A 23,030-nucleotide genomic window follows, 5' to 3' on the forward strand; every position below is an offset into this window, starting at 1 on the left:
TAATTTTTTGATTTTTTTTATTCCTTTTCAATTGTTTTTTATTCCTTTTTGGTCTGAAATACAGCCAGTAGATGGCAGTGTGATACTGTTTTCTACATAATCAAAACAAGAGGCAACTGAAACTCAAGACCATTTTATCACATGAAGAGATTTGGTAATACAAGCACTTACCCCTAAGTCTAAACTCAAATTCATGACCGAGAAAATATTTTTCTAGAACATATAATATAGAGATGGGCATTATACACAGTTTTAATATAGTTCTTAAAATATTTAGTCATCTTTGTATATAAAATATCCAAACCCAGATAGACAACTGAAATAGATTTATTTCTGTCAACTATTCAAGATTTGGCACTCAGCCCTCAGAAAATATATAAATATAACAAATCAAATTAAAACAACTCCAAAAGCTGAATTTATTGTCTTAAAATTATTTTTAAACCATAAGCTGTCTTACAGTTAAAGAATTTTGTTCAATGATAAATTGTAATTAATGGTTACAACTGTAACCAAATCTTAATCACTTAGAGAATCACTTTATGCTTTTCTCCCATGTTTCTACATCACTGAGTATTTCCTTACTCATAGGCATCCCAATTAGCAACTAACTAATAGGAGGAGAAATATTTTGTGATAAGTTAGCAATAAATAAAACATTGAGAAGAAATCTGACATCACATTTAGAAACTATTCACCGTGACCCTGATCGTCACAGGCTAACGGAGATGGCCTGGTTTCTGAGGAGAACTGAGTATTTGATTAACCTGAAAAAAGGCCCTTCAGCAGCCTGGCTCACACTGCACAGGGCTGACCCTGAGAGCTGGCCCTTTGCCTCCTCCCCGTGACTATGTACAGGCTACAAATAGGTTGTGTCTGTATTGAGAAAGTGGCAATTCAATTAACAGCATCCCAAGAAAAAAACTATAATCTAACAAATAACATTTAGCTCGGCATAAATAATTCATTTCAAAGCTTTCAAAACTCAGTCTGATTCTTCCTCTCTCACAAGGCTTTCCTCTTTAATTGACTGGTATATAAACATGACAATTAGTAGGTTGTGTCATTTCTCCAGAAAACATGTCATTTTATTCTTTCTTAGTGGGGAGAATTTGTTTTAGCATTCCCTTTGGGTAGGTTTATTTTGCCTCCAAATACTTCTTCAGTACTTTCTCCTATCACTTTCACTCATATAACATCCTCAGATTTTATATTAGTTGTAATATATAGGAATATCCTTTCAGGAAAGCTGCTTCCTTTTAGTTTTTAAATACTGAATAAAAATGTAAATGATCCATTATAAAGGCTTTTTCTCGAGCAGTACAGCAATAAGCATTTTTTGCTTAGTAACTTTTAAAATTGTAAGTCTCTTTAGTATGGTTACTAGGTTCTTCCAAATTTTAATAATAATTCTCTTCCTATTATCTTATTAATAAGTATTACATTAAAAATTGTATAAAGGATAAATATGTTCTCTCAGAAATTTCAGTGTTTCAACTCAAAAATACAACCTGTGCTAGGCTTGTCCTTGGTTACATGACTTAATCCAGTAACTTTTTTCTTTTCTTTCAGTAAGTAGCTTAAAAATAAGTACTAGTTTCATTTTGCAGATATTTGTTAGAATATGATACATGCTATTGCCATTTCTTTTAAAATTGCTCATTAAAGAATACTTTTTAAAAAACTTTAGGGGAAAATTTAAAATATTTGATAATGAGCATAGGCTCAATATTTTAAAATTTAAGAATTACAGTTTTTAGCTATATTATGACACAATTTTTAATAATTACCAGGGATAAGATCACACTGACACAGAAGGAATATATCAAACTTTGCTTCTCACTAAAGCTACATGGATCAAGACAGAATAATGAGTAAAAATAATCAGAAAGTTTTTAATTAGATAAAATAGAGAACAAAATATAATACAGTAGTAATCTGATTTTCTCTTATATCATGTATAACTTCAATTATGTAAGAGAACGAGAGATGTATTAGAGATGTATTTCTGTTGATGATAAAGCTGTCTCTGTCCCCATGCGGTGCTCACCTGGTTGTGATGTTATTTTTCCTATTGATTAATAACTAAAAACTTAATTTACAAAGGATAATAGAATTGCTCAGTGTCTTCTCAAAGCATCAAAAATAAAATGATTAAAAATTAACTACTGGACATATTTATCAAAATTTTTTTTCCTTTAAAATAATAGGGAGAAAAGCATTTCAATACATCATTTAAAAGAATCTTTTTTTAACACCCATCATCTTTAAAACGATATCTAATAGGTTAGTCATAAGAATTACAGTTATCTATAATCAATGGTAATTCACTACATAAAGAAATCATACACTCAATAAAATTTAACATATTATCAGCAAATTTAATAGATGTCAACAAGAAAATAAATACAAAGCACAATCAGCAGAACACAGATATGACACTGACCAACTGGATCCTGGACCAGATGATTAACATTCCCGGAACACTACCTCTTTTTACATTAAAAAAAAAAAAAAGCAGTTGGATAACGTAAAGTTTATTTCCAACTTTAAGTTTCTACAATTCTACAAGCCAGAAAAATCCCAAAATACATTCTTCATTTTGAAGGCTGCTTAGAGAAAAGCAAATATAGGCTTTGAGAGCCAACAAATGGGAGTACTACTTCTAGCTGTGTGCACTGCACAGGCAATAAAATCTGAGGCTCAGGCTCCTCACCAGTATAACAGTACAAATGCCCCTGTGTGGTGGCTTGGAGGATTTGAAATAATATACAAAGTGCATCTAGCATGGGTGTCCGGGTGCAATACAAAAGCTCAGTAGTGGCACGAGTTGATTTTAGTGCTCTCTACTCCACTGCTAAAGCCTCCTCTTCCTTTCCTGTTCAGCAACATGAATGTGCTACAATGACAATGGCTTATGCTCCTACTGTGCTCTTGCATTACTAGGAATATGGGTTTGAATATGGAGCCTTGTCTCCTCCACAAGTACAAACACAGCAGCTTTCAGGTCAGAACCTCTTTCCATACCTAGAAATGATTTTCAATGGTCACATAGTAATGACAACCAAATGCATAAATATATGTAGTTATCATTTTATATAACTATGAAATATTCAATAAACTTCTGTAATTAAAGTGGGAAGGTATTAAGTTTGAATAACAGCCTATTCTGAGAATAAAGGTCACATTCAAAATATGCCAGCAGAAAATAAAGTTAATATTTTTAAATCATAGATACAAAAAGCTTATAATTTATATGTTTTGTCTCCAAATCCTGATATAAACACTATATGTATGTAACACTATGTATATTTATGTAATTTATCAACTAATGATGTGCCTGGTGCTATATTAAATTCTTAAAAGTATCCTTAATTATCTTTGCAATTACCCTAAGATGTAGATTGTGTCAATATGTCCATTCATTTCACAGATGAATAAATTTAAAAAGAAAACTTAAACCAGTCACCCAAAGTGAATAACTGGTTCCCATTATCCTATACTACTCCCCTCTAAGGCCTTTTCATCATATTCCGTGATATATTACTTTCATTATTACTGTTATTATTTTTTTTTTTTTACATTTCTAACTTTCTTTTCAAGACTAAAATCTTTCAGAATTTTATCTACTATTGAGCCACAGCCCACTCCTGTGGCATGAAGAATTTCCTACACAGTGTGTGACAGTACTGTACTCTAAACCATACAGGGAACACCTGCTCTGTAGCTTGTGGGTATCCACAAGGTGCATTACCCTTACCATCCAGTTAGGTAAGCCCTTGTTGAGCAGGAGGAAGAGGTGACTAAGCAATAAGGCTACTTTTCCTTACCCCAAACTGGCAAAATTTTCTTGCCTTTACAGAGCAAGTATTTGCAAATGCATTAATATACAAAAGAATTTTGGTGTCCTACATTATATACTAAGTGTCTTCCCTTTCACCATTTCATCAATCGTCTAATTTTCCCCAAATTAGCTTTAAGAGTCCGATGAAGTATCCAGCACTGTACAGATGTATGCGATTTGTGAAAATTCTTACAGAAGGTTTACCTTATATAACGTTTTTGGTCATGTAACGTCGATGGTGTCTCAAGCAATTTATCCAGAAGTAATTCTCTTAAAGCTTCAATCCGTGTTTCTACTTCAGCATAATCTATTTTTTTAAAAAAGGAAAGAACATACAAGATTTACAGAATGGAAATTTAAAATCAAATTATGGAAAGAAAAAACAGTGGCTGCCTTTGGGGTTATAGGGGTTTACTGAAAAGAGGCTCAACAGAACTTTCTGGGGAGATGAAAATATTCTGTCTAGGGTGTGAGTTACATGGGTATGTGCATTTGACTGTGTACTTCACTGAATGTAAATTTACGATAAAAAAATTTACAATAAAAAATTTACAGTAAAAAAATTCAGTTTCTGAATACTTATGGATTTGAGATTCACAAATTTAATAAAGCCTTGTGATATTTCTTCTAGTTGATAAAGCATCACCATAGGACATTTTAGGCTTTTCTTATTTTCTGTAAATCTGCCATTAGAGATCATTTCAAAAGTTGTTTAGTTTAATTCATAAATATATTGATCTTTCTGAAGAGGAAAGATTCAAATGTAGGTTTTCGTCTCTATAAAATCTTTATAACTGATTCTTTCCAATAAAAAAGATTTTTTAATAACATCATGGTTACAAGTGGCAAAGAATGTCCAAGATTAACCTATCCTACAGTTGTGGTTACTCATTTTCACTACATCTTAGTAGGAAAAGCCATAATGTTATTTTTGAGGTAATTGTTCTAAATTTTAAAAAAAGTTCCATATAAAGAAAACTAAAACACATGTAACATTCTTTATAGAATACATTCCACATTCCTCCTGTAAAAGAAAAGTAGATGATCTACAAACAATAAACAAATCTTACATTTCTTGAAAACTCGCACCTCCGTTTTCCCAAAAAGTGACTTGGCCTTTTCATAATCATTAATGACCACATCATAATCACCCTTTAAAATAAAGAAACATTTTGGAGACTATCAGTAAAGCATAGTGAAGACATTTGGTTAAGATAAAAAATATGTTCACAACTCTTTAAAATTTATGACATCTATAACCACAGGTATATAAATATGTACGTTACCTTTTGAATATTCCTTTCAATATTTAGAGGAAGATTGAAAAGAAACTTAAATCGTTGGAGCACATTGAGTGCATTTCTAGTGGAATCTGCCTTGTCCTTTCGACCTAATACTTCTTGAAATAATGTGTCCGCAGTATTACTTGCTCCTATTTTAAAAGGAAAAAAAATTAACTTAGATAAAAATTGATTTTATTTAGAAAATGTGTAACTGGACAAAAGAAACAAAATGTTAGACTGCTATTATAGCTTTACATTAAAACTCAATAAACAGTTTCAAAAGTTAGCTATATGGGAGATCTTTCATGGTTTGCTAAGTCTTCTCTTATGTTAAGAATGATATCCAATTAAAATAACCATATTTACCAGGGCCACATAAATTTCTAATGTGAACCTACATTTACTTTAGCTACTCTTCTAAATTTTAGGGCAATTAGGGACCCTTAGGTTAATTCATTAATTCAGACAATGTGTTAAAATACACACATATACACATATGCACATACACTAAATTCCCTGGATTCAATATCTCCATATATGGTAACAAACAAAACAAGGAAAATATTTTTTAGAAAAGTTGTTCAAAAGAAATATTTTAGAACCAATCTTATTCTTTGATAAAATTATCTCTTTACACAGCAGGCACAAAATTTACATGAGCATTAAAATAACAAATTCTAACAGTATCACCATTAATGAATCTTTCTTAAATTGGCTAATTATTATAATATTATACACAAACTGGACATGTTATATATATATATAGATAGATAGATAGATTGATTGATATAGATATAGATATGTGTGTGTATATGTAATTTTTTAACCTTAAAGACTTCAAATTATAGGAATCACTATAATGAAAGTTGCTTTATCTAAAGCGAAATTTACTGTGTCAAAATAGTTAAACCTTTTCAACTTGTGAATTATTTTTAATTAGCCACAAGAGGAGAAAAAGAATAAATTGTTTTCAGCTGTTTGATCACTGCTCATAAAAAGTTTCTACATTATCTGGTCTAGTGACTATACTTTAAGCAAAGATGAAAAAATTACCTCAGTCTCACTGGGTGGCTTGCATGCCATATTCTCTAGTCCACAATGTGGGTGGCCTGATCTTGTTAAAAGTCGTCTTTGTAACATAATTGTTTTATCTAAATAATGCTTGAATTCTGTTGAAATTTTAAAAGCCTGATGTAAAAATTTTGTTTTGTCAAGCTCGCTACTTTCACCACTTTCTATTTAATGCTGACTATTAAATTTCCACTATAAGATGAGAAAAAAAAAATATTCTCTTCCTGCTACCAAACCACATAATAATGGCTAAATGAATATTTAAAATATGATTAGGGTGAAAACTTTTTTTCTGCAAAGAAAATTATCATATAAAAATAGAAACTTTATGAACTGAAGCTTCATAAATGAATATATATGTGAATGAGATTAAATATTTTAAAAGGTTAATTACTTATGTGTGAGCTGTGGATGTTAAATCCCCAAGCACTTTTTTTAATATACAATGAAAAGACTTGGGGCAAAAATTATGAGTTCAAAATAAGATTTTTCTCATCTTCTTTTAAAGATAATAAAAAATACCAACCAACAATTTAGCGCCTCTAAAAAGTATGAAAACAAGTAAGGTAGAAAATCCATACATAATTAAATAAAATATAAACACTTTATAGAGAAAAATTTGTAGGCAGAAATTATAAACTATAAAATTATAATTTTATTTATACAAAAATGTATATAGAAAATTTTAATTTGTGCAGAGAAAATATAATCATAATTTACATAACTTGTCCATAAATTATTCTGTTGTGGATTTTATTGAATTCACAAAATAGAATTTTGGTAATTCATAACTCTTTAGTTACTGAACAATTATATCCAGTAATAAAATAAATGAGGGCAGTGAAACCAAGATTTGTGCCATCAGATAAAAATTACCAGAAGTTAACAAAATGCATTTTGTGTCTTTATTCTCTAGGGCTACTAATAAGAAAATGAAACTGGGTGAGGAGCACACAATGTTGTATTATAAAGTTGTACACCTGAAATTTATATAATGTTATTAATCAATGTTACTCAATAAATTAATTTCTTAAAAAAAGAAAGAAAATGAAACTACTAAACTCAGCAGCGTTGCTCACACACAAAGGTCACCATAAGTAAGCCATCAGTCAGACATCTGTCAAATACCCTACTAGAACAATCCTCCTGTGCACCAATCCATCCACATCCTCACTCTACCTTCTCACACCGGGAACAACCCAATTTTAATGCAGCTGGCAGAGGTATGAACATCTAAGGTGTAATCACAGAACAAATCTAACTGAACCACATGCCTTTGGTCTTATAGGTTGCAGAATGAATCTTGATCTTATAACTACCAGCTCTGAGCAAGTCTAGATCTGAAAATTGGTCCTTTCTCCTCACCAAGAGACTCTCTCAACACTAGCTCACTGGACAGTGACTATCATCGTCTCAGTTACATATGAAACTCAAGCACTAACAGCAATGCAGCTATAATGGCACTGTGGCTGTCACCACTATAACAGGGCTGACTGAGCAGTAAAACTTTCCTCAGTGTAAGACGGGACAACATGGATAGACCTTGAGAACATTATGCTAAGTGAAGTCAGTCATATGTACAGAAAGACAAATACTGCACGGTATCACCTATATGTAGGCTCTAGAAAAGGCAAACTCATAGAAATAGAGAGTAGAATGGTGGTTACCAGGGGTTGGAGGGTAGGGAGTGGGGGAACAATACTGTATCAGATACCTGAAAACACTAAGAGTAAATCTCAAATGTTCTCACCACGAAAAAGAAATGGAATTATGTGAAGTGACAGAGGTGATAGCTAAAGCCAAGGTGATAATTGCACTGCAATATGTTAGTGTATCAAAACAACATGTATGCTTTAACTCTACACAATGTTATCTGTCAATTTTATCTCAATAAAGCTGAAAAAAAGAAGATGGAAAAAAAGTCACTGAAGCACTGCACATGCACACTAACCAATCAAACCAATACTTCTCATTCGTCTTATATCCTTAACAGTGAAAAAAAAAATTAATTGTACTAGGAACTCCTGTCATCTAGAAAAACTAGTCATGTAATTCTAATGCTGTCTTATAATTTTAAGTGTGTTTGTTTAAAGTAAATATGCTTTCTCTTATTTCAAAGTGACCTTATTGGTTCTTTTCATGGCACTGATAAGTGACTTTCAACCTGTGTTCTCTATTTGATGTAAACTGGGTACACTGTGTGGGCACTGTGCTCCACTCCCCCCATACACACATGCACGACACAATTTATCCCAGGAAAAAGCAAGTTAAAAGAGATTAGGAAACACTAAAGTGCCTGAAAATTTAAGGTAACTTTAAAATTTATACTTAAATACATAGTAAACCAGAGTCACAAAGACAGCTAACAACCTATTGTATGTCTCATTTTCTCTTAACAGATTCCAGAAAATCAATGGATAGGCTGAGATCAATAACATAATGATATTTCATGAATAGTATCATTACAAATGGTCAAATGCTTGTTTACAGAGCCGTGCCTGATACTGGAATTACACAGCACCACATAAAGTACACAGAACAGAATCTCAGAGATAAGAAAAGAGCAGAAGTCGGCTCATACTGCTCACAAGAGCCAACTGTTCTCATCTCTTCTCCACTTCCATTCAGTAATGTCAGGTTGGGAGCCTGAAACCAACGATAGGAGAATTTACACACTAGAAACACTAATACTAGGGTTAGCTGTCTTTTTCTTTCTTTTTCCTTTTTGCCAGTTGTTAAACATTACTATCATACCACTGAGTAAAAGTAAGTTCCTTTTTTACAAATTTGACTCTCATATTCCTTAGTGTTTCAAGTCCTTGGCTTTCTTCTTTAATTTTACACATAGTTCTCATGTGAAATCATTCAATCCTGTTCATTCAACTACCATCCCTATGCTGATAATTCCCAAATCTATATCTCAAGCTACAACTATTAAAAAAAAAAATCAAAACATAAAAATAAAAATAAAAAATATGTCTGTTACCTTAAGACTAATCTTTACATATATATCTTCACTGAACATACAATAATTTTTTTAAATGAATTTACCAATCACAAAGAAGTCCTTTATTCTGAGCCATCCCAAAGATAAATTCCTGTTTTCCTGGGGGAGACAATTCAATAATCCCTCGCTGTTTTAAGGGAATACTATGAGAGCATTTCTTGAGACATCCCAGCATTATCCTATGGGACCAACTTAGTCCCTGAGAGGAACCCTGAGAATTTCCCTTTGAATGAACTCTGACAGCAGAGCTGAGGAGGGCAATAACCAGGAAGGAGCACAGCAGTTTTAAGGGGTTTGGGGTACAGGAACAGGACCCTGAGTCTAAGCAGATAGCTGGTCAGGCTTCATCATGGAGAAGAAAAGATTCCTGAATGGACATCAACTTTCAGATTCTATGGGAAGAACTGAGGAAGTGGAATGAAAAGAATGAAGATGACATGAGGGAGAAAAAGATTTTAGCACCTATAGGTCCCTCATAACTTAAAAAAGGTTTTAAGAAACCTTTGTGGGTGACATAAAGACATACTAGACATATAATATTGAGTACTTACTCTATGCTAAGTGCTAGTCTAAGAACTTTATATTAATTACTCTAAATTCTCCTTCTAAAAATGTGTATATATGTTAAATCACTTAAACTTGCTTATATCCCATAAGACAGGCATGATTTTTATCCGCATTTTATAGTGCAGGCAACTAAAACAGAGAGAGGTTATTTAATGTGTTCATTGTAACACAGGTAAGAAGTACTGAGAACAAAAAAGATATTTATGGGTATGACCTTCAGCAATCTCAAACTCAACATGTTATAAATCAAACCGAATTTTTTCCCTCTCTGCTCTTCTCCTCATGCCCCAAACCTGTTCTTTCTTCCTCTATTTGAGGCCAGAAACCTGGAGGTCATAATTGACTACTTCCTTTTTCTTCTTTTCACATCAATCAGTGACCAAATACTGCCTTTCTCATCTCCTTAACATCTCTCATCACCATCCACTCTACCTTCATCACCTTTGTTTTGGTTAAAAGTCCTTGGCACTTTACTCTTAACATCATAATTGTAAACTATCTGGTTTCCCTTCTTGTCTCAGTCTAGCTCCCTTCTAATCCATTCTCTATACAAATGGCAGAATGTTCTTTAAAAAGTTAATATCATTCCCTTATTTAAAATCTTTCACTGGCTCAATCTTCAGGATAAAGACATTCCAAAGCACTACACAGAAAGCTTGTCATGAGCAGACCGCTGTCTATCTGGCACCCTCACCTCTCATTTCTGCACACCAGTCCCGCTGGATCCTGGTTCTTGGAATGCTGCCCATCTCCTTTCTGAAGTTGGTGCCTTCCTCTTCATCCTGCTTGCTCTGCATGGGACAACCCATATCTACTTAGCTGCCCACCCACGAACCTCTTCTTCCCTGGCTACTTCCCATTCCTCTTTTAAGACTCATGTTCCCTCCTTTGATATTCTCTCCACTCCACCTTTCAATTAGGTGCCTCTTGTGCAGGCTCCAGAATATCATAGGATTAGAACCAGCAGAGTATTATTGCACCACAATTTAATCTCCTGCTTATTTGTCTGTATTTTCCATTCTGTAACTTTTAAAATTGTTTGTTGAAACACTAAAAACTCACTGTTGGTTATAAATAAATAAGAATATAAAAGGCAATAAAAGTATTATTTATTTAGTACATTAAAATTTAAAACATTAGAAACGCTGAAAACGCAAGTTGTAAAAAAATTGCCAAGATTGCTTGCCTTCTTTTTTCATCGTAAAAGTTATACTATGTATCAAGCATCTTTTATGTGCTTTGACAAATTATACTCATTTCTAAATTTATTATCCTTTGTACTTTTAATGTCATGGATTATCTGTGAGTGTTCCCCTAGGCACTGCTTTCTGTAAAACATCTTCATCTTTTTCTTCACATTTTCCTCATTTCCATCAATAAATTCACCTTCACTGAGTTCCTCTATCTGCACAGCTTGAGTCTCTCGAACAGCGGCAGTGTCCGCATTCCCACTATGAACTACTTCTGTAACTCCGGCCATGTTAGATTTGAGTTCACTTACACTGTTATCACTTTGTTTCTTGATGCACTTTCATCTTTGTGGGCCAATCCCCTCTTTTAATTATCCATTTCTATTAAATGTCATTTGAATTTATCTCTGGGGGATAAGGCCACACAACTAGCCACTAGGCTCTCTGCGGGTGAAGTGATAACACATGTGCAGTGACCGGTCACTAACAGACTCGGAAGAGGCATAGTTGGTCACTGATCACTTGCACATCTGTTATTTACAGAGTGACTGATCTATGGAAAAGAGCTAGCAACCAAGTTTGTATTTTATGCAACTATATCAAATATACCGTGGTAACTGAAATCTAAACTGTGTTGCTAGGGAACAGGTATATTTAACTAAACTGTGGTAAAACTGAAATTCATGCATATCAAAATCATGCACAGCAAGGTCTGCCTATAGTTTAAAGCAAAAATTTAAAGCCAGATTTCTAGATATAAACTCTGCCACTGAATACTCATATGACTTTAGGTAACTCATTTGATATTTCTGGGCTTCTAAAATGGAGATAATCGTTAAAACCTCATACAGTTATTGTGAGTACTAAATCTATAGAGAATGTTTAGTGAACACTGAAAATGTTTTAGCTACTATTACCACAGCTGCTACTACAAATACTTATACTACACTGTCTATACCTGCACTGTCTAATATGGTAGCTACTAGCCACATGGGGCTATTTTCTGATTCCCTAGTTGTACAGCTTCTGAAGTCTCAGGTAACTATAATCCCTGGACAGAGGACATGTTCACAGGGCTGGAGCCACATGTCTTCCAGCTGCGTATCCAATGCTGGACTGAGTACGATACTTCCACACAGTCTTAAATAAATGTTGGTCAAATTGAATTAGCAAAACCTTATTGTAAGATAGTAAATATTAACATCAAGTTGATAAAAAAAAAAAATGTTTCTAGAAAAAAAAGGACAAAGTAATATATTTTAAGGGAAATTTTTACACCAGAAAGTCCTGAAGAGAGTCTCATAAAGAAGTGACCAGTTATGTTACACCCAATTTTATTCAAAAAGAGCAAACTTTAGTAGAAAGTGATTATGACAGAATTTTAGAAAAGGTTTGTGGTTATAAAAGAAATAAAATAATTTCCCTTATAAATTTTATAACACAAGTCCCAAGGGAGCATTTTCTAAACTGCTCTTAAAAGAAAAAAATTATGTTAACACACTATGCTAAACCTAACATTTGAAACAGATATTTTTTCAAAACCTTAACGAATATGTATTTTCTTTAATTGATACAATAATATACTATGTCAGCTTGTTGTTACAAATCTTTTAAAAATTACTGAAATAATCTTATTTTTTTTAAAGATATTGTGGTTTAATGACAACTTTTTTAGTGAAAATAACATCACTAAGTAAAAAATATCCTTCCAAGACCTTAATATGTCTGACTATGCTAATATAGAAATAGCTTTAGTAAATGTTTATTTGGGTTGAATTCAGAATATGTTAATTTCAACCAAGTTCGTCACTTGGTTCGCACACGAAAACAAGGCAAAATCTCAAGGCAAAAAATAACAACAAAAACAACAACAACTAGAAAGAAAAATATTTAAAGTGCTTTTAAACTCATAAATTTAGGATGAAATCCAAGTAGTCAAATTCTGCTACCAAAGAAAGCCTATGTCAAATTAAAGCTACCTTTTAGAAAATACTTTCTTATCAGAGATCCCTAGATTTATGAACAGATATTTACAAAAAGAAAAACCTCAGTAAGCTCTGTTCACGGGAGTAAATTAAGCTAGAAGTGTAAAAACTAACTTGATAACACAGTCCTACTTGCACAGAATCACTAAAGATGTGATGTGATGGTTCTTAAATTTTTTAGTTATTAACTCTACTATGGAGAAATCATATGCCATACTTATTTTTAAAAATAAGATTCCTTTGGGCATTACTGCTCCTTGTCAAATGTTTACTAAATGCGTGAAAGAGGAAAACTTATTTTTAAGCCATTAATATTATAATAAGAATTGATTCATTTGATGGGTTTCTTTCAAATCAGCATAAGTACCTTGGAGCTAGGATGTCAGGTAAGTGGAACCCAAAATTTAGCATATGTCAGTTTCTCTTGGCCTACATTTTTACAAAAGTCTCAGAGTTAGAAACACTCTTAAATATGCAGCTGCCTTAAGTTTGTTTTGGAAAAAGGCAAGGTATAGATAAATAAATGACACTTAAGTATCTGTTATCCTAGTAGCTGATATTATGTGCATTAACACTAGTAGATACTTGAAGATGCTTTTTCAGGTTTTTGTTCAATGATAATCCTGGCTACCGCCTCTGTGCTTTTCTGTCTTTGATGATGTTATTTATATACTGGTCTTTATGGTAGCAAATACTACTTCTTAAGAAGTATACTGGCTTTTTTTCAAATTATGATTTCTCATAAGTAAAATGTCAACAGAAATGAAACATTAATTATCAATGTTTTAATCTTTATATTCTTTAAATCATTACCTAGAAATAAATACTAAATCATTATTTAGAAATAAATATTAAAATGTAACTTACTGTCTTGTTCTGTGAAATCAGATCCACGAATTATATTAAAGCTTGTTATAAAGTCCATAAATAGTTTTGGGTAGTACGACAAAACTTACTGTTCAGAACATTCTCCAGTTTTTGCGTCATGGATCCTTCTACTTTTTCTGTTCCATCTGCTTCTAGTTTTTGATGGATGGCTAGAAGAAAAAAAAAAAAAGTCTAGTTAAAATGTATGCTATTTTAATGAATGGGAATACATTACATCAAAATGACATTTTTGAATAGCTTTTAAAAATGGTCATATTATTTTCACTGCTGGAAGAAGCACAAACATGTAAAAACTCTGTACAAACTCTGCAAAGTAATCAGCATACACCAGTCCAAATTATTCTGTTTAACACTATTAAAATAGTACATTATACATATAATCATCATGCTCACTGTTGAATGGTAAAAACAGTTGCATTACAAAAGAAAAGTAAGACTTAAGTAACTTTTATATTTGGCCACAGGAAAGTCACTTATTTCTCAGTTTCAGAAATACTACTATTTGACGTCTATCAAACTCAAAGTATCGAACTTCGACCTTGAAACATAATATAGCAAAAGGTATTCATGTTCTATTCATTCTGTAATTATTCCACTGGAGGTTCCCAAGAAACATCTAGTAATATCTACCAATAATACATCAATTTGTGGATATACAAATTACGCTAGGGGTTTTTGCTATGTTTTATATTAGCTTCAAGTACACAGTACATTGGTTAGACATTTCTATAGTTTATAAAATGATCCCCCTAATTGCTCCTTCTTGCTATTATTGATATATAACTACACAGTTCTCATAAAGATTATTAGGAAATCATTTAATAATTTATATTTCAAAACTTTTTACCTCCCAAATAGGGGAAGATTTAAACAGAGCAGTAAGAGAATTTTCAAAACAAAATGGCCAAATACAATTTCAAATTCAAAATTCTGATATCATAAAAATAACATAGCAAGAAAAATATTGAGCCATGGCCATAAGTTAAGTACAATGATAAGTTTCTAATGCATATTGCTCATCTTGTAAGAGGCCAATTATGTATGTTCTAAAATTATTTCTATTTCACAGATGGGAAAATCATGACTCAGTAAAATTAAACAGGTTGATCAAGGTCACAAAGCCAAACCCAAAATTTGAACTCAAGCAGTCTGATTCCAGAACAATAAACTTCACCCCCATACTGCTCATACTGCATGACTAAGCAGCATAAACTGTTTAAGCCTCTGTTTTCACATCTGTACAATGAAAACAACAGACTTACTATGTCAGTTGGGAACTGCAGTCAATTGCAAATAAATGGACCTTAAAAGTAATAGCTGCTAAAACACCCAGGATTTTATTTTTTCACATAACCTGCTCAAGTAAACTCACATGCAAGATATGTAATTCCAAAGGCCTCACGGCCAGTATACTAAAATTATTGTTACTCTTATGTTTGCTATTCTCTAATATTCAAATAGAGCATCAAACTCTTTCATAATAGGCATTTACAGGTTCTGCCTCAACCCACCAGTCATGGGTGGCAGATGTATGGGGGAGGGGAAAGTCTAAGAAAAAAAAAAATTTTAATATGTATTGTAATTACGATTCGATTTGTTTCCCTTGATTCATTGGTTGGAAAATTTGGGTCAAATTCAGTGATCAAATACGGTATGAACATATATTCTCAATGCAAGATAACATCTATTTCTTGGCTTCATTTAATTAGTTTCTAATACTGATCTTGTCCCTTTTTACACTTTTTTTTGTAAAGCAACTTCAAATTTTATTTGAAACTATAAAATAGACCACTTCTCTGTTGAAGAAACACATTCATAGAAAAATACATTTGGGGAAAAAAAATCAGCCACTATATTTTTAATTGTCTTCATTGATTTGGGAATGGAAAAAGTTATTCCTTTAATGTTTTAAATTTGGAATAAGTGGTAATGGTAACCTAAAATGTCTTCAAATATCAAAGCCTAACTTGTACTTAAATGGAAAAAAATTTCCCATCTTTAAGAAAGAAGATTAAAAAGCAAGACTAGAAAGACTTCCATGTTCTAAGCAAATATGCTCACACTATTTATTTAAATGTTGTAATTTTTCTGACAGTCCTGGTTGCAAAAGAACATTTGGCACTCATTGCAATTTATTAAGCAGGCACTTCATGCAGTTTGTCCATGACAATAAGATATTGTATCTTATAGTAGCCCTGATTCAAATGCTACTTTCTAAGTCAAAACTAGCTTTAAAAGGAAATCATGCAACCACATATTCTGTTGCTGACAAAACCCATCACTGATCAGCAGGTCAAGATGAGGTGAACCCGGCTCCCCGGAGCTCAGTTTACAGCCCTGTTCTGCTGACAAGGCAGCTTCCTGCCTCCCATCTCCACCACAGCAGAGCCACTGTCAAACTGTCAGCCAGGCCTGAGGACCAAGAGACACTGGGATCTGATAAAGGCAATCCTATTTTCCAGAAAATTAAACCAAATAAACAAATGGCTGGTTCACTTGATCTTTTATTTTCTCTGAAAACATTTTTAAATAGTATAACTCAATAAGCAACATAGTACATGATAACAGGTTTGTTATTGTTTCTAATCTATTGAAAGTGAAGCAGTTGAACTTCATAAATTTATATTTGAGAAAAAAGTATGTATATAAAAGTTCTATTCAAAGAAAAATCAGTTATAGAAAGACTGCCTACTGATTCACTGAAGTTATGATGTGAACTCTAATAAAATGTAGACGTCAAATATGCAAATTTGAATTAAAAATCATAATATTTGTTCATGCATTCATATAATATCATTATTAAATAAAGCACTAAGATATGACATGTGTATATGGCAATGTCTATAAGGATTCAGTGTCGGGTACACTGTGTGTATATACTCTAAGCACTATATGTTACTACTCGCCAGTATGACATAGGAATAGTCAAACTAGGTCAGAGATTGACAAACTATTTCTATAAAGAACCTATAGACTAGTGATTACCAGAGGGTAAAGGCTCGGGGAGAGAAGGGAGATAGACGGGGTAAAGGGAGTCAAATATAGGGGGTTAGGGGGAGGATGAAGTGGGTAAAGGGGATCATATATATGGTAGCTGAAGGAAACTGGACTTTGGATGGTAAACATACAACAGAATATACAGATGTCAAACTATAATGTACACCTGAAAATTATATAATTGTATTTACCAATGTTACCTCAACAAACTTAATTAAAAAAAAAGAAAAAAGAACCAGACAATAAATATATTAGGCTTTGTGGGATACATAGGGCCTCTATCCCATATTCTTCTTCTTTTTAAAAAAAAGCATTTGAAAAAGATAATCATGTTTAGCTCATAGCCTGTACAAAGATAGGCTGGGGCCTAATTTGGCCTATGTGCCAGCCTCTGAGCATAATACTTACTTACTAGGAAGGGTTAGAGTAAGATGTATTAATAATTTAAATTTATAAAGAACTTTTCAAACATTTAGTTTCTACTTCTTATTCTACCAAATTTTTATGAGAGTGGCTAAATCACATATAAATTATATTTAAACTGGTTAGGTAATCTGTGAATCTTTTCCTTCCTCGGTTATATTGAAAAGAAACAATAAATAATAATAAAATTAAAACTACTACATAGAACACTAACAGGTATAAAGGGTTTTTATTTAGATAACTGGGTCTTATATAAGCATACTTGCCTAGATTATCTTCATACATCAACAGACACTAACAACAGAATGTGCCAAAAAAAATCAATATGACTCACATGACCTGGAATAGGAGCAATAAAAGTAATATGGGAATGAAGACCAATTGTGTATCAAGCAAAATGTGTTTATTCACTCTTTTTTGGCCTCTTTATTCTGGTATTCTTTACTCCAGTATAATCAGAAAGAGGAATAATTCATATAATTTTGGCCCATAGTTATTCTCAAAAGGAACAAGTGATAATGCTGAACTTGCCACTAAAAAACAAGTGACTGTTGAGATGACAAACTCAAGGGGCAGTCAGGGAAATGGTCACCGAAATAAAAGTAGCAATCATATGGCACTGAGGGAGTGAAGAAGGCCTTTAACGTTATAAGAAGCTATACGAACATCACCATAACCTGGGAGAGCTTGTGTGAGCAGTAGCTGGTAAGAAATCAAGGCTCATTAAGACTTCAAGTGATTGAAAGAGAATGGCAGAATGACAGCCATGGAAAAGTGAAGTATGATGCTAAGAATATTTTTGTAGGATATCGTAAAGAAAAAAATTGTAATAAACACACTGAGGTTAACACTGGCAGATTAGTTATGCCAGACACACTATGGTCAAGTTCTAATTAAAATACTCATGGGACACAGAAGAAAAAAAGACAAAAGCATGAAAACTTAAAGATAAATAAAGGCTATACAAGAGGGTAATAGCTACTACCTGTTAACCTTACTGGAATAGACTAAAAATAAAAACCTTGGACTACGTACGAAATAATCAAAGAGAAGAAACAGATAATAACAAAATGGGGGAAAAAAGTAGTTCGATTATGCTCTATCATCTCTATCTAGCTTAACACTCTAACGCAGGGCTGACAGAGACCAAAAAATCTTCAATGTTTTTTCTTTATGACTATAGTTCAGCTCCCCATTTTTTTTCCACTTCCAATAACATCTTTCCTTTCACAACCATTTAGAGACCATATTTCCCAACATCCAGCATGGCAGAAAATGGAAGGAAACTAGTAAAGGCATTTTCTTGCTGGGCAACTTAGCATTCTACTAAAAAACAGAAAGGGTACTGAACACCATGCAGGGTAGCAGAAGGAAAAGAGTGATATTTTTATGAAAGGATATTCAGAGACAAACCATAAATAAAATCTGACTTAACAAAAAAAAAGTGTTAAAATTTGAAGGTAGTCTACAGATTCTAAAAGCTTATCAAATATTAGGTAACATGAATAAAAACAAGACCTACATTCCAATATAACCTGGTATGTATTTCTTTTTTAAATTCAAGGCTAAACAAATATATCTTTTAAGCATTTAGGTAGAGAAAAACAATCAACTCTTCTACAAGCAATAAAGAATTGCATTGGCTCCGGACTTCCTCTCTGCAGCATTAAAAGAAACTGGATCAATGTTTCTGGAAAATAATTCTCTTACAGCCAAGTGGTTGTTCATGTGTGAAAACAAGAGACATTTCCAGACATGCAAGAATTCAAAAGGCATAGCACAAAAGACATAACCCATAGTTAAAAACAAAAAATTCAAAGATAGGAAAAAAAAATAAACTGACAGGCAATAAACATTAAAGCCAATTAAATTTATGCATATATGGTAAATTTTAAATAACTGTAGTAAATATGTTATAAACTTAAATGCAAAAGACAAAAAGTCTTTTTGTCTTTTGAAATACGAAATATTCAAAATGAAATAGAAAAAAAATGGTAAAATAAGCAGCTGGGTCTATAACTTCAGATTAAATTAAGACCAGAAAAAAAGAAAGCGCATGAGAAATAAAGATGTGCACAACTGTTGTCATACACAACAGGAGTCAAAAGACAACCTATAATAAAATTTAAAAACATTTCTCCCAAATCTGCAAACAATACAGTCTACATAGTACAGAGGGAAAAATGAAAAACAAAAAACAACAAGAGAATAAAACAAAAGGACAAAAATTTTAGTTATGATACATGTATATCACTTAAATTCCTCTATTAAAAGGCAAAGAGTCTCAAAATGGTATAAAAAATAAAACTACTACATGTTGCTTACAAGAGAGATGCCCAAATCAAAATTTCTTAAGGTTAAAAAGTACATAATGCCTACTATATTAAACAAACGCATATAAAAGGAAAGTTGTGGAATGTCAATAGTGTGCTATTGTGCAGAACAGAATTTAATCTTGCCAGAGAGTTCTAGCCTTATCCTGGGCTTCTGGAAAGTAATCTCTAAGCTCTTTGAATGTCTTACCTGATAAAGTGTCTTATTTACTTGGGGGCCTTGGGCCACACCATATAATCTAACAATATGATTTACAGTGAGGACTATGGGTCACTCAGTATCAGCTCAACCTCCAGAAGGACTGAAGAGCTCAGTCACTGGGGCAGTTGACTATGTTGATGTAACAGAGCCCCAGTAAAAACTCTGGACACCAGGCTTGGGTCAGGCTGGCAATACTCTATGTACGTTGTCTCACATCATTATAAGGAAAATCAGTGCTGTCCATGACTCCATTTTGAAATGACAACTGGACGCTCCATGCATGGAACTTTCCTGGACCCTGCCCCATAAGTCTTTTCCATTGGCTGATTTTAATCTGTACTTCTTCGATGAAATAAATCATAACTGCAAGTACAACAGCTTTCAATGACTTCTGTGAGTCCTTCTAGCAAACTATCAAACCTGCAGGTGGTCTTGGAATTGCCCCTAATTTTGTAGTTATTATTATTATATTAAAATATTAGTTTCAAGATAATCCAAACCACCAAAAGTTACAAAGTACACATGCTTTTCATACAAAGAATCAAAATTAAAGAGGGAGGTTTGTCTGACATGTTTATTTTAAATAACCTAAATTTAAATAATATAATTAATCACTGATATTCTATCAAACAGTGTGTCCTAAAGAGACTATGCCCCACCCTCCATTTTTATCTTTGGCGCACTAAGAGAAAATTGACATATATTAAGGAACACATTTGCTTTCATAATAAGACTAAAACTAACTTTAAAAAACAAAAGTCTATTACAAACTACTAGATCAAAGAGGAAAATTAAAATTTCAACTTTTGAAAATACAAAATAGTTTCACTAAACAATCAATGTAAATAAAGTAGAACACAAAAAATGAATTGATAATGAGAAAAGACCTAGAATATAAATTTTAAATGATTTAAAAATTATAATGCAATGCTAAAAAACCTGAAAATCTTGATGGAGAGAATTTCAGGGGAAAACCAAATCAAAATAAACAAAACACAAAAAATAGAATTTTCAAAAACATATATATACACAACTGCCAGTGTCCAACCCATCTGAACCCACTGAACCATCATAGTGTCTCTACAGGAGGAACAAGCAGACACTAATGGCCTCCTGATGTGATAAAACAGAAAGCACACAGTACCCACATGTGGCCAAAATTGTTGAAACTGCATAATATCTAATGTCCAATTAGATAAGTCTAAACAATATAATGGAGAGTAAAATAAGTTAAAAGACACCATGAGAAAGTAATCAGTCAAATCCAGAGTATGGAACAAATAAGCCTTTTTTCTTCAATAAATCATCAGTATGGGGAAAAAAAAAAGAAAAGAAAAGAAAAAGTAACAAAGGTGAAAAGATTCTTTTAGTATAAAAAAGCTTAAAAACCTAAAAAGAACAAATGAAAAACCAAACCTGGACTTTATTTACATCTTGATTTGGACAAACCAACTATAAAAAGGAAAGTCAGAGGATAATTGGAGAAATTTAAATTTGAACTGAGAAGTACATGATATTAAAGAATTACTGAAACTTTTGTTAGCTGCGATAATGGTACTGTGGTTATGTAGGTAAATGTCCTCATTTGGGGGCCTCATACTAAAGTCCATAAAACAGAAATGTCATACTGCTAGAGATTCATTGCTTGAGAGCGGCAATACACAAAACAAACCAACCATCCTTAAAAAACACTGACGAAGCAAGTATGGAAAAATATTCAGAACTGTTAAATCTAGGTAACAGGTATGTGAGGGTGACTGTACTATTCTCTCTACTTTTAAAGCATTCGAAATTTATCATAATAAAAAAAGTAAAACAAATTACTTGAACAATTTACTAGCTCTTTAAATATATTAGCTCTTTCAAATTTCCATATATAATTCTTAATCTATATAATCCAGTTATATGATTCTATATAATGTAAACACCAAAATCTGATAAAAAAATCATTTTTAAAAATCACAGATCAATTTCACTTAAGACTATAGCCAGAAAAATTTCTAAAGAGCTACTAATAAATCAAATGCTATATGTAAAATAATCACCCAGAGGAACAATTGAAAGAATAAAGGTTTCTAGCATATACAACTGTATATGTAATTCTAATTTTGTAATATGAATTCATATAAAATATCTCTACAATGGGATTACAGTAGTTCCTTCTTATTCAACCATTTAATATTTTTTGTAGTATGCATTTCATTTACATCAAAAAATGTGTCTAAAATTTTCAAATGTACTAATAAAATCATTTTCTATATGCAATAATCACTTGCTTAGTAGTAGTTAGTTGGTCAGCATTATTTTTGTTAAAATTTTAGGTCACCAATGTGAACAATGTGACCAACACACAATGGGTCACATTTATAGAATTAGTAACATGAAAAATATTGATGGCTGTAAAAGGATGTTTTAAATTCTAGAATTTTCCCCATTGAGATTCAATTTCTTATTGGCCTTGGAGACTGGATATTGTGGAGAAATAAAGTAGTCTCATATTTCACACATGTATGATGGGTCTACAAAAGCCTCAGAGAAAAATATTTAAAGTACCAAGGCTTCAAAGAGATTCCAGCCTACTCAGCAACAAATATTTATAGCACATTTTAGATCTCTATTTTTATGAATACAGACCCTGTAAACACTCTGCAAATGCAGTGTTAGGTTTCTGCTGTGGAAGCCCCAGCACATGGCTCTGAGAATCACCTTACCTGAGAGAGCATCCTGGGCTTCAAAGAATGTACTAAGACCGCCTTTCACATACGCCAAGCTGCCTTCACTCTTCTTGTTAGCCTGTCTCTTCAGGTGGGTAACTGCCATTTTGAGCTGTTCAAAACTGAAATGAAATGAAGAAACCAAAATTTTGAGAATCCTAACAAGCAAAATAGAAGACAACTCATTAAGTGTAAAATACTGAAGCCTACATTAAGAAAGATACAAACAGATATAACATGTAACCAGATGAAAATCAAAGTTTTCACATTCTTACCTATATCTAAACCTTTTATTATGAATACAAAATTATAGCAGCTAGGAAAGAGATTAGTAGCCCTCAAATAGTCATTCCAAATATATCAGACCCCTATAAAGTAAATATACCTGTATTTTTATAACTGATATAACGTATATATGATTTGCCAGGTAAGGCGTTCTGAGTATCATCTCCCTGGTGGGAAGGCTTAGATCATGGTAGACGCTATCTAAGACAGGACTTTCTCTGTATGTTCATTTCTGTATTCT

General features: G+C 32.5%; 1 protein-coding gene across 3 annotated transcripts in view; it reads right to left on the reverse strand.

The window, feature by feature from the left end:
• Positions 1 to 23,030, reverse strand: part of EXOC2 (exocyst complex component 2) — a 210,240-nt gene that overhangs the window by 120,784 nt on the left and 66,426 nt on the right. For all 3 annotated transcript variants that reach the window (XM_006918860.3, XM_025051694.1, XM_006918862.3), the window contains exons 6-10: positions 22,502 to 22,626; positions 13,904 to 13,984; positions 5,131 to 5,276; positions 4,915 to 4,996; positions 4,049 to 4,151 (exon numbers count right to left, since the gene is read on the reverse strand). In XM_006918860.3, the coding sequence (XP_006918922.1) occupies positions 4,049 to 4,151; positions 4,915 to 4,996; positions 5,131 to 5,276; positions 13,904 to 13,984; positions 22,502 to 22,626 (537 nt within the window). The remainder of the gene's footprint in view (positions 1 to 4,048; positions 4,152 to 4,914; positions 4,997 to 5,130; positions 5,277 to 13,903; positions 13,985 to 22,501; positions 22,627 to 23,030) is intronic.

The sequence above is a fragment of the Pteropus alecto genome, unplaced genomic scaffold, assembly GCF_000325575.1.
Source record: "Pteropus alecto unplaced genomic scaffold, ASM32557v1 scaffold58, whole genome shotgun sequence".
Classification (NCBI taxonomy): Eukaryota; Metazoa; Chordata; class Mammalia; order Chiroptera; family Pteropodidae; genus Pteropus; species Pteropus alecto.